Genomic DNA, 12,430 nt, shown 5'->3' with positions numbered 1-12,430 from the left:
TCCCGGGCTCAAGGAATCCTCCAGTTTCAGCCTTCTAAGTAGCTGAGACTACAGGTACATGCCACTCCACCCAGCTGATTTTATTTTTTGTAGACATGAAGTCATACTATGTTGCCCAAGTTGGTCTCAAACTCCTGGCCTCAAGCTGTAAAAATGTTTAATTGGCATGAGAAAAAATGTGAAACTCTATCACAGAATAATGCATGGGAATACTCCACATTTTACTCTTCCATCAACCTTCGTATTTGTTATCCTGTATAAGTGAAAATTGTTACCAAAAAAATGAGTGTTGCCTATAAGACACAGACTTAAGTTTTTACAAAAAAACGTAATCTTGGCCGGGCGTGGTGGCTCACACCTGTAATCCCAGCACTTTGGGAGGCAGAGGCAGGCAGATCATGAGGTCAAGAGATCAAGACCATTCTGGCCAAGATGGTGAAACCCCATCTCTACTAAAAATACAAAGATTAGCTGGGCGTGGTGGCACGTGCCTATAGTCCCAAGCTACTCAGGAAGCTGAGGCAGGAGAATCACTTGAACCAGGGAGGCGGAGGTTGCAGTGATCCAAGATTGCGCCATTGCACTCCAGCCTGGGCGACAGAGCAAGACCCTGTCTCAAAAAAAAAAAAAAAAAAAAGTAATCTTTAAAACTAACTTTTCAGATACTTATTAAACAGATGAGGAAATGGGGCTCAATGAGGTTAAGTAATTTACCTCACCCATAAGGAAAGTGGCAGAGGCCAGGATTGGAACCTAAATCACAATTTCAAAGCTCCAACAACTTCACCAAATTAGCAGCAAAACTGAATGCTACTTGTTGACTCCCCAACCAAAACGTGAGACACGTCCTTAGCCCATTTAAAAAAAAAAAAAAAAAAAAGCAAGCAAGCAGGGAAGCAAAGATAGGAGTTAGAGAGGTAGCAGATAGGCTGACTCTCCAGTCTGCATTCCTCTGACTTTATAGCAAGAGCTGCTCACAGTAAAACAAAAAACCCAAAAGCAGACAGATACAATGAAACAGTGCTGAGGAGAAACTGGAAGTGACTGGCATCTTCCTCCACAGTGTTAACCCTGTAAGAAGCGGTTCTGCATGATAGAACATGTAAATTTAAAGCTCTGTCCCATTTAAATAGTATAGACAAGGCAAATAATCGATGATCAACTTTAAGTTAAAATCAAATAATCACGATGGACCTTCTGCCATCTGCATTGGTCTCCTTCATGGTTTATTCCTATTAGCCTCTCCTCCTCATGCTGTCTCTACGCACCCATTACTGTTTTTCTACTTCAACTCTACTTAAAACTAAATGAAGATGCAGAGCTGCATTGTTTACCGATACAACGAAACTCAATCCAAGTGACCAGCATCATGCTAAGTGCCTGTATTACAAACTTTTTATCACTTAAGACAGAAAGTGACAGAAGTACCTGGATTGCTATCCTGCCTGTCTTGGGTACTGAATAAAACACACATGATACCTTCCCTCAAGACATTTAGTCTTGTTGGGGAAATAAGTGTCTACTCTCTCTCATGCACATGCTCTTTCTCATACATATATAAAATTCACACACATACCCTTACACATACACTCAAGTGAGAAAAATGATACTAGAAAATTAAAATAAACTCAAGGGGTAAGGACTAAAAGCACTACTGAACTTCAGAATACTTACAGCAATGAGTAAGCCTAGTAAAGTGAAGAAAACTTCATGAAAGCAAGATGATCATAACCAAAACATACACAGAATGGATTGCTCTACTAGGCTCTAGGAAAAATTAATATTAGATAGTGGATGAATATAATTGATTCTCATTAAAGAACGACAAGCCAAATTGACAGGATCTCAGCAGTATTAAAGAGTTCAACCTTAAGCATTAATTTCTTCCCAATATTTAATGTCACATTTGTTAGTTCTTTTCATCTAATAATAATCCTGGACAATATGCCAGCAGATAGACATGCGGTTTCAGAGGTTCAAGTAATTTTTAGAGTCAAAGGTACTTTAAAGGTCACTCAGTCCAATTCTATTTCACAAATAAGAAAACTAAGGGCCAGGAAGGTTAAATAATTTCTACGAGGTCAAACAAAACTCATCCCTTACGACTTTGAAAATTAATAAGTGTGAAGAGTTTGCTTTTTTTAAAAGGACACTGGAGACTTCTTTTATAGTCTTTGATTCAAATTTCATTTAAAACATAATACATACAAATTATTCTAAGCTCATTAAAACATCTTACAAATTTATGGTTTGTAAAAACACACTAAGTATACAAATTCGCCTTGGGACAAACCATGGATTAAAATGACTTAATACTTTAACTTCCTAACTTTTGATCATGCTATATTACCATCGGTAGCAGATCTCTCAGGGCAGCTCCCCAGCTGAGAGGGTAACACTTCTCAACATAGGTATACTAACTTCCCCTGCTCTTTGAATGGCAGACTCAGAGGTAGATACCTGATGCAAGCCAGACCAATAACGCTCTCTATCTCAAGCATCTGGAATTTTGAACTTTTAATGGGAAAATAAATGATAGAACAGTAAAGCTATAATGGACCTTAGCTATCTTCTAGTTCTCAACCCATTCGTTTTACAGATGAAGCAGTACAACGGTGAAGCAAGAGCCCCAGAGTCAATCAGCCTGAGTTCAAATCCTGACTCTACCATGTTCTTTTTTAGATGGATGATCTTAGGCGAGTTACTTAATTTCTAAAGTTTCAGTTTCTTCCTCTGAAAAAGAAGTAGTAACACTTATATGTCTTACTCTTAAAATCAACCCTAAACCATCTATTAAGTTTAACAAAGTGCCTGGCACATGCTCAACACACTCAACAACACACACTCAAATGTTAGCTGCGATAGTAGTGATGAACAACCTGAGGCTCAGAAAGGCTAAGCGACTTCCCAAATTATATGGCCATTTAACCCACTTAGGCATAAATGGGTTAATCCATGACAACCAGAACTAGAAACAAAAACTCCAGAATCATACTTCAGTGGTCTTTCATCTATACCACCCTACAAACTCCTAGGCCTAACATTCAAAACTACCTATAATTTAGTCTAATTCTACCTTTTTTCCAACCTAATCTCCACCCCTATTTTTACTCCTTCATTCACCAAATATTTACTGAGTGCTTCTATGTTTTAAACAGTTTCTAGTGCTGAAGATATAACAGGGATAAAATGAAGGGGAAGACAGAAGCAAAAGATGTCTGCATGTCCGAATGAAAACAGGGGAATGATATGGTCAGCAACATCAGAGTGCTATCCTCCTAAAGTTTCTATTAGCAGGAAGAATAGGAAATGACTGACAGAAAGCATCTAATATGGAAGAACCTTCCTTTGGTCTACTCAGCATCCTCAGAACTTCCTTTAGATATTCTTATGCTCAAATATTTGCTTCAACATACACCATACAACCAAACCTGAAAGCTCAAATTGTTACGCCTCTTTCCAAGAAGCCTTCTCTATGACATGCAATGAATCACCTCATGCCTCTCAACTACACTAACATTTAACTTTCTCTAATGCTCTTTTGATGTCTGTCAGGTTGTCTTAACCCTGTAGTTTTTGCTAACTTTCCAGATAAATGTTTTTGGACTTAATGGTTCATTTAAGTTCCATGAAATCGAAGTCTGCATCTTCTTTTATTCCTAACATTTCAGTACACAGCCTTACACATACTTTTCCTATACAGAATACTTTAGTTTCCCAATATCTTATTTAGATAACAACTGGCATTTAGATAATACCTGGCACGTCATTTGCTTCTGTTAAAAGAAGAAATGCTTCATGTTTTTACAGTATCAATTTACAAAACTGCATTTTATATCCTCTCCATTATGAAACATGAAATATATTAGTGCCAATAGTAATTCTGAAAAGGTTATCAATACGGATTATATTCCTACCGTATCAATTCAAAATACCACTTAAAATATTAACATAATGGCAAAAATTAGACAACATATGAGAGGAAATATGGCAATTCAAATTAGTCATGGATCTTCTTTAAAAATAAGGTGAATCACATGATTCATATAGACTGGTACATTCTGGTATGAAAAAGTGTCTCACACAAATCTATACACACCTATGAGAGTTACTTAAAACAAGATAAAGATTTATTATTACAACCATATCCGCGTGTGAAAAGATTCTATATTTAAAGAGGCCTCTGACTCAAGAGGAAAAAAGAATACAATATTTAGATATACATAGTACCAAAGTAAGCAACCAGAAAGAATTCCTGGAAGAAGAATTTATCAAACGCTGCTAATAAATTTTATATATAGACAGACATTGGGGGAGGGGGAGAAAAGACACAAATATAGCTCTTGGAACAGAAAAACACTCAACACTCAACAAACATTTTTCAAGCATGTATTATGTGCCAGGCACAGTTCCAGGCACTTGGAATATATTAATAAGCAAAATAAGCAAAGATCTTTACCCTTAGAGACATTATATTCTAGCAGGAGAAAAATGTAAACAATACAATGGGACAGTTCCCACAAATTTCTTATATGCTTAAGATAACATAAACAGTGGGATAAATATAATGGTGCCAATACAGGGGAAAGCAAAGTTAACAAACTGCTAAGAAAAGAGAAAGAAAATCTGAAAACCCAAGAGCAAAAGTCAGACCAAATTAAGTAATGAAAAAAACTACACTTCTTAATAATTTAACAGTCTAACCAAATTGGCAACTTTTAAGGTTTCCAAATTATAAAAAGTAAAATATTATTTACAAAAACTATAATGAACTTAATCACAGTTCAGATGATAACTGTGGGTTCTCTAAGAACCCTGAATATGCAGCATGGTGACCATGAGTATATGCTTTTGTGACACCAATGTCAAGGGTCTGAATTTCAGCCCTGCACTAGCAGCAAGACCTTTCAGTTTTTCCTCTATAAAACAGAAATGGTAATACCTCATAGGGCTGTTACCAGAATTAAATGATAATCAAAAACTGGAAACAACTAAAAAATCAGAGAGATGCATAAAGATAGCATATCAAATTCATTGGAATACTACTCAGCAATATAAAAGAACAGACTCATACAAGGATGAATCTTAAATGCATCGTGCGGAATAAAGGAAGCTAGACACAAAAAAGTATGTATGATTCCATTTATATGAAAATCTAGAAAAGGCAACCTAACCTACAGTAAAACAAAACAAATCAACAATTGCTTGGAACTAGGAGTGGAAAGGGACTGGTTGCAAAGGAGCACAAGGGAACTTTTCCAATGTTGGAAATGTTCTATGTCTTGTTTTCATGCATGTATGCATTTGTCAAAATTCATCAAACTCCACACTGTAAATAGGTACTTTTTTTGTATGTAAAGTATACCTCAAAAAAGTTTATTTTAAAAAAGGATTAAATGAAATAATATATGTAAAGCCCTTAACACAGTATCTCGGATATATGAAGTATTCAGTAAATGGCAAGTATCAGTAAAAACATCAACTACCACTATACAACACTCATGAGGAGGTGGCAGAACCGCTGGCTGCCTGATTTTTCTGGTCTAAATTCTAAATAAACATAAGTGTGCAGTACTTGACCTAGACCAAGTGCCGTGAGGAGCATTACAAAGACCAAGTTAAAGGAGGATGCCAACTGGCAGCTCTTAGCAGAGGACAATTATAATAAGGATAGGGAAGAAAAGTAAAAGATGTTTGCATGTCCAAAAGAGGAGGCTACACAGAATGACATGATTATCAATGACACAATGTTACCAATGCCCAAGAACACCTAAATCACCTCATCCAGGCATTGTCAGAATGTAACTCAGTCAGAATGTAACTCAAAACTGAATAATGACTTTGTTTATATAAACGAAGTCTAATGATAGCCCAATAGCTACACAGAGGAGACAGGCCTTAATTTTAAGGGTGGGTGGGGATAGAGGGGGAATGAGAAAAAGCCATCCATGAAGGCTTCAAAAGATTTTGCCAACCAAGCAGGACAGCACAGTTCAGAGACACCCAGCAACAACTGTGAATCCGTAAGCCAAGGTTTGTTTGTTACAAGCCTACTGATTTAAAAGAAAAAATCTTATAAAAATAAGGAGTTAAGGACATCTAGATATTGAAAGTTACTTAAAATACAATTCAAGTGAAACACAAAACATTTGTGAAATGTATGACATTTTACTGCTGTTTAGAAATATTTATCAAGGCAGAACCATTTTTATAAATACATAATTCTGTTTAATAACAGAAGTCCTGTAAGACCAGAGAAATGAATTTGCTGTCACTCATGAAAACACAAGTCTTCTGACATACATATTTAAAAAAGAAAGAAAAAGAAAAACTAATACTCCAATTGGACACTCTGGGAAGCAAAAGATTTCAGACTATAAATCTTAACTGTTAAGGTTTGCTTAATTTTGATTTTAAGAATCTCTACTTTTAGCATTTATTAAAGAGGCAGAAAGGACAGGACAAAGAATCAGAGGTTCTGGGTTTCAACTCTAGTTTTATCAGAATTTGGATTTCTTCTTCCTTAAATTTGGGCAATTGAAGTAGGCTACTGAAAAGTATCCAAGTTTAGCACTCATGCTCTAGTCTGAAAATAACTTTTTCTAAAAGAGCTAATAAAAAATTGCAAGGCGCGGCAGGGCACGGTGGCTCACGCCTGCAATCCCAGCACTTCGGCAGGCCGAGGCAGGTGGATCAAGAGGTCAAGAGATCGAAATCATTTTGGCCAACACGGTGAAACCCCGTCTCTACTAAAAATACAAAAATTAGCTGGGCATAGTGGCACGTGCCTGTAGTCCCAACTACTTGAGAGGCTGAGGCAGGAGAATCGCTTGAACCCGGGAGGCGAAGGTTGCAGTGAGCCGAGATCGCGCCACTGCACTCCAGCCTGGTGACAGAGCTAGACTCGGTGTAAAAAAAAAAAAAAAAAAAAAAAAAAAAATCTGCAAGGCGCGGCCAGGCGCAGTGGCTCACACCTGTAACCCCAGAACTTTGGGAGGCCGAGGCGGGTGATCACCTGAGGTCAGGAGTCTGAGACCAGCCTGGCCAATATGGTGAAACCCTGACTCTACTAAAAATACAAAAATTAGCTGGGCGAGGTAATGGGCGCCTATAATCTCAGCTACTCGGGAGGCTGAGGCAGGAGAATCACTTGAACCCGGTAGGCGGAGGTTGCAGTGAGCCGAGATCGCGCCATTGCAATCAAGCCTGGGCGACAACAGCGAAACTCTATCTCAAAAAACAAACAAAAAATTGCAACACGAGTTAAGCACTTTTATTTTTAATGAAGCATGAAAAAATTACTCGTAAGTTATCTTACTAAATTAAGATAAAATACCAAAACATATGTGGCATACTAAGGACCACGTATGTTGGTGATTGCAAAAAGTAATATATCTTCCAGGAGTTAACTGTTCACTCTAGAACAGATTTCCTTTTTTTTGTTGGGGGGGATGGAGTCTCGCTCTGTCCCCCAGGCTGGAGTACAGTGGCACGATCTCTGCTCACTGCAACCTCTGCCTCCCGGGTTCAAGCAATTCTTCTGCCTCAGCCTCCCTAGTAGCTGGGATTACAGGCGCGCACCACCAGGCCCGGCTAATTTTTGTATTTTTAGTGGAGACGGAGTTTCACCATATTGGCCAGGCTGGTCTCGAACTCCTGACCTCGTGATCCGCCCACCTCGGCCTTCCACAGTGCTGGGATTACAGGCGTGAGCCACCGCGCCCGGCCTAGAACAGATTTGACTCAAGTTCTAAAATAATAGGATCCAAGTAATTACACACAATACTGGTACTTTTAAGGCCATCTTTCTTTCGGATCAAGACCCACAAAATAGCAAAAATATCCAAAGTTGTGCTTATTAAGGTTCAATGTAATTAACTATTGTATATAATATAATTTTATTTTAATTTTCCTTCCCATGGAAAACTGAGTCGTTAGAAACAAATTAAAAAAAAAAGGGTTCTAACATACAAAAAAAAAGTTCTCACAGCTCCAAACCTTAGTGATAAATGGTGGGTTTTTATAAACATATATATATATATATATATATATGCTCACACAAATATATATGCATATGTGCGTGTATATATATGTATTACATATTTGTGTGTCTACACACACAGTTAAGTTCATCCCGATGCTACGGCCATATGCATTTTCTACTGAAAATGTAAGACTTTCAAGTAATTATACATCAAAGAGAAATGTGATTAAATCAGAGCAAAGTAGTAATAACAGGGTAACATAATGAGGTCAGAACTCGACCAGCCAATCAAAGGCATAAAAGCATTTCCTGCAATATTAATAGTCAAAAGAGAAAACCAATCACGGAAACCTCGAGCTTCCTTTTGACAGTCACTGAAGCAAGAGAACCAATCCACACACACCCGAGGTTGACAATAAGGCGGGACTGCAGGTTCATTGAAGAAATTCTTGAGGGTGCAGTTACTATGAACTTCGCACGCAAGTAACACCACCACTCGAGTCATAAACACTCTCTGTCAAGCCAGATGAAATCCAACTGTCTGCAAAATTTAACCCATCGGAGGAAAAGCAGCAGTTTTCCCAAAAGGTGCTGTATTATCAAAATTACAACTGCCAATTTAGATGCACTAGATCCTCAACTTCTAAGGACCACCTCGCAATGACAATTCTCGAGGACAACGCTACGCCGGCGGCTCGCTTCGGGGCATCCCCGGCTACTCTCTAACGTTGCGCACGGAGCACCGCCGTCCCGGCGGAGCAGGCAGAGCCCGTCCGCCCCGCGCCCGGCTCAGGTCGGCTGAACTGGCCGGCGGGCGGCCCTCGGACGCTACGACCCGCTCGGTAGTCGTGGCCCCCGCCCTCCCCTGCCGCAGTGCTGCACCGCCTCATCCCGCTGCACCTTCGCGGGCGGGGGAGCCAGGATGATTACATTGCTGGGAGGAAGATGTTTGTTTTGAAAGCACCCTTCCACAGTCATTTCAAAGAGAACTCAATACAAAACCAAAGGTAAAAATGGAAAAAATAATAATCTTGGCTAGCCAAATAATACCACGCTATTAATTAGCCCCGTGCCTGGGGGAGGTAGGTGGGAATGTAAACAGACACCGTACGCCAAGTGCGGCCAGCGCATCCCCTGCGCCATTCCCGGCCGCCGCTTACGGCAAGGCCCCCTTACGGCAGCGTAAGCAGCGCTGCGAGCTAATCACAACACTGGGACGCAACAACATGGCGGCCGCGGGCGGGCGCTACGCCGGCCGAGAGGGTTTACGCTACTCCGCCGGCGTAGAGTCCCGTGCGTTAGAGCGGCAGCGGCGCCCTCCAGCGAGCGTAAAGCGCTCTGTGAATGGCGAGGCCCGACTGACAAAGGGGAGGGGGGAGGAGGGAAGGGGGGGGTAATAAACACTCGAGTCCCTACCGATTCCTCCTCCTTCTCCATCCCGGTGGGCATCTGGGGCACGGCCCGGTTGATGGAGACGCAGTCGTTGAGATCAGGCATGTCCTTGCCGCGGTAGATAGGCAGCGGCTTGGCGGCGTCCAGCGCCCGCGCTCGGAAGGAGAGTTTACTCATTGTCTCCCCGCCTTACAGGAACAGCCCGGGCGGCGGCGGCGGGGCGGGCGGGGAGGGGGGGAGGACTCCCGCCGCCTCCTCCACCTCCTTCCTCAGTGCAGCGCGGCCGGCCCGCTCCTCCTCCTCCTCACTGCCCCCGGCCACAGCATGGGCGCCCACCCCGCCCGAAAACAGCCCCCCGCCGCCCGCGGCCGCTTCCACACACTAGATCCGCCGCTCGCCCGCCCGATCCGCTCCCTGCGCCATGGCCAACATGGCGGACATTACCACAGCGGCGGTGAGCGATCCCGGCAGCCCGCGCGAGAGCGCGCCCCCGTCGCGGGAACGCGCCTCGCCCTCTCCCTCCCTCCCTCCTTCCTCTCCCTTCCCCTCCCTCGCCTGCCCACCCACTCTCTCCGCGGCGCTGCCGGCCCGCGGGAGCGTGCTCGGTCTCGGTCCGCTCCGGGGAGGGGGGGCGGGGGCGGCGCCCCTCCGCTCGCCGGCCGATGATTTCGCTGTGTGGCAGGTGCCAGGTGCGCAAGTTCGCCCGCGCCCGGGAACTTGCGCCTCTCCCTCCGCCGTCCGGTTCACCCCTCTCGCTGGGTGTCCCGGAGGAAAGCGCCGGGCAAAGACGGCTGCGCCGAGCAGCGCGTGTGTGCAGAAGTCCAGGAGCGGGAAGGGAAGATGTCGACCCGGACCCCACCAGCCATCACCCAAGCCTGTACTCGGACGGCGCTTATCCCCAAGGCGCCCTGAGCGCAGGCTAATTCGCATCCTCCGAGGCGCATATCTCCGAGAGGTGCGAAAGGTCTCTCCCATCAGTCCCATCAGTCAGTTCGGAGGACTGGACCGCGCTGCTGGTGCCAGCCCTCTTCTACGCCCTCCCCTCCGTCCCTGTCCGAAAGACCTCTCCAAGGTGCGGCAGCGCGTTCGTCCTCGCCTTCGCGGGGAGGATGCTCAGGGCAGCAGTGAGGGTTCATGGTTTGAGGCTGCCAGATGCAACAAGTGAACTTAGGTTCCCTGTCACCCAAACTTCGGTACAGCTGTTTAGTGGATGGTAGGTATTTTTCTGAGTTCAAAAATAGTAGCTTTCCTAAAAGTTCAGCTTCTAAAAATTTAACCAAGGCAGCACACATTTGCGAAGTAGTAGATGTGTGTCAAATGTGGGGTGCTGTGGAAGACTCGAAGAAATCTGAGAAAAGGTTCCTGCCTCAGAGAGCTTTCACCTTAATGGGATGCCAGGATGGCTGGAAAGATGAGTAACAGAGACGTAAATAGTTGAAGAAAATGACAGCTGGAAAGATAAATGACAACTGAAAAAGTGTAAATATTTTAAGAAAACAATACAAGAGATGACACAGGCAGTAAGTAGCACATGATTAATTACCAAACGAGATCTAGGCAATAATTGTGAGCATTCAGAGAAAGGAGGCATGACTGCAGCCTAAACTGGTTAGAGAAAGTTCTCAAGAGGAGGGAAAATCAAGGTGACTCAAATAAGTACTAGCTATTGTTGACATCAACCTGGTTTAGCCAAGAGGCTCTTGGTTAGTCTTTAAGCATTACACATTTCTCACAAAACCATACAAAGAGAGTTTTTAACACATTTTACCATTTTCTAATAATTGATCAATGCTCTGCCTAACTCAGAGAAAGGCAGATGATTTCCTAAAGACCAACAGTGAAGAAATGGATTCCTACTGTCACTTCTTTGTGACAATAAAACTATATCTCTTCCTCTATTACGTCCTTCTTCCCCTCCTCCACTTCCTCCCCTCCCCCTTTTTCCTCCTCTTCCTCTTCCCCTTTTCTCTCTACAGTCTCCTCCTTTGAAGGCAGAATGGTGGATATAGTCTTCATGGTAGTGTCCAAATAGTCTAACCAGTCTGTCCCAGCAAAACTCCGAGTATTGTTTAGTGGGGCTTGAGTGTTTTTCATCCACTTTGTTGTTGGAAACAATGGAGTTGCTGTGACTCATTTCTTGTAAGCGGTACCTTCCTCAAGCTTATGGGCATGTCCTGCTCTCTAAGTGCTACCTCTGGAACAGTTCCAATCCTCTGGAAGCAAGAACAAGAAGTTCTTGGGAGGGGGTCAGCACTGGGTTCAAGCCTGAAAGGGAAGAAAAAAGCAATAGTTGAAGAAATGAGTCATCCAGAGCTTTCATCTGGATGCCCAGCCCTCCTCAGGTTCAGGAAGGATAGCTTTCTTCTAGTCCCTATGTTTAGTTTTACTGTTTCTCTCAGAAAAGGAAATATCGAGTATGTGTAATATACCATCCATTGTAGTAACATGTTATATATATTATCTCAACTAGTTGAATTCCACTTAATTATTATAATTCTATGAAAAAATATAATTTTACCAATAAGAAAACTGAGCATCAGATAATTTGCCAAATTTCAATTCCAACAACTTGCAGAACTGGGCTCAAATTCAGGTCTGACCTGACTCCAAAACTCTGGTTTTCTCAGTGGTGCTACCCTGCTGTCCAAGCTATTCAGCTTATTGACCAGTCAGCATTCTAAAGCTGCTAATTCAAAGTTAATTACTAAGACCTTCCAACCAACGGCCAAGAGAGCGCATAAGCCAGAGCCTAAAGTTGCAGTAGACCAAGGAGGGCAGGAACAACATCTGTCTGTCAATCACTGTATCCCCAGTTCCATGCCTCACATATGGCAGGCATCTAAAGTATATTTGTTGACTGATATTCCATGAAGAAATTCACTGCTACTGACCCCATGCCACTCTAGCTTATAGTTCACATACCTTACTGGCCTGTCACCTGACCTAGCTATTGCTGCCAATATTTGTTCTTACTGTGGCCTGCCCTGTTGTTGTCCAGCTTCCTACCTTTGTGCATAGAGATTTTAGAACCAATTAATGTTATTCAAAAACACC

The 12,430-nt window shown here is 42.7% G+C and overlaps 1 protein-coding gene across 1 annotated transcript in view; it reads right to left on the bottom strand.

The window, feature by feature from the left end:
* Nucleotides 1-9,837, bottom strand: part of EPC2 (enhancer of polycomb homolog 2) — a 143,417-nt gene extending 133,580 nt beyond the window's left edge. Inside the window, exon 1 of the mRNA XM_054477998.2 lies at nt 9,401-9,837. Coding sequence (XP_054333973.1) covers nt 9,401-9,553 — 153 coding nt within the window. The 5' untranslated portion in view covers nt 9,554-9,837. The remainder of the gene's footprint in view (nt 1-9,400) is intronic.
* Between the last annotated feature and the right edge of the window lie 2,593 nt (nt 9,838-12,430).

Source organism: Pongo pygmaeus, chromosome 11, assembly GCF_028885625.2.
Source record: "Pongo pygmaeus isolate AG05252 chromosome 11, NHGRI_mPonPyg2-v2.0_pri, whole genome shotgun sequence".
NCBI classification, from domain to species: domain Eukaryota; kingdom Metazoa; phylum Chordata; class Mammalia; order Primates; family Hominidae; genus Pongo; species Pongo pygmaeus.
This window is presented reverse-complemented; position numbering and strand designations above follow the sequence as displayed.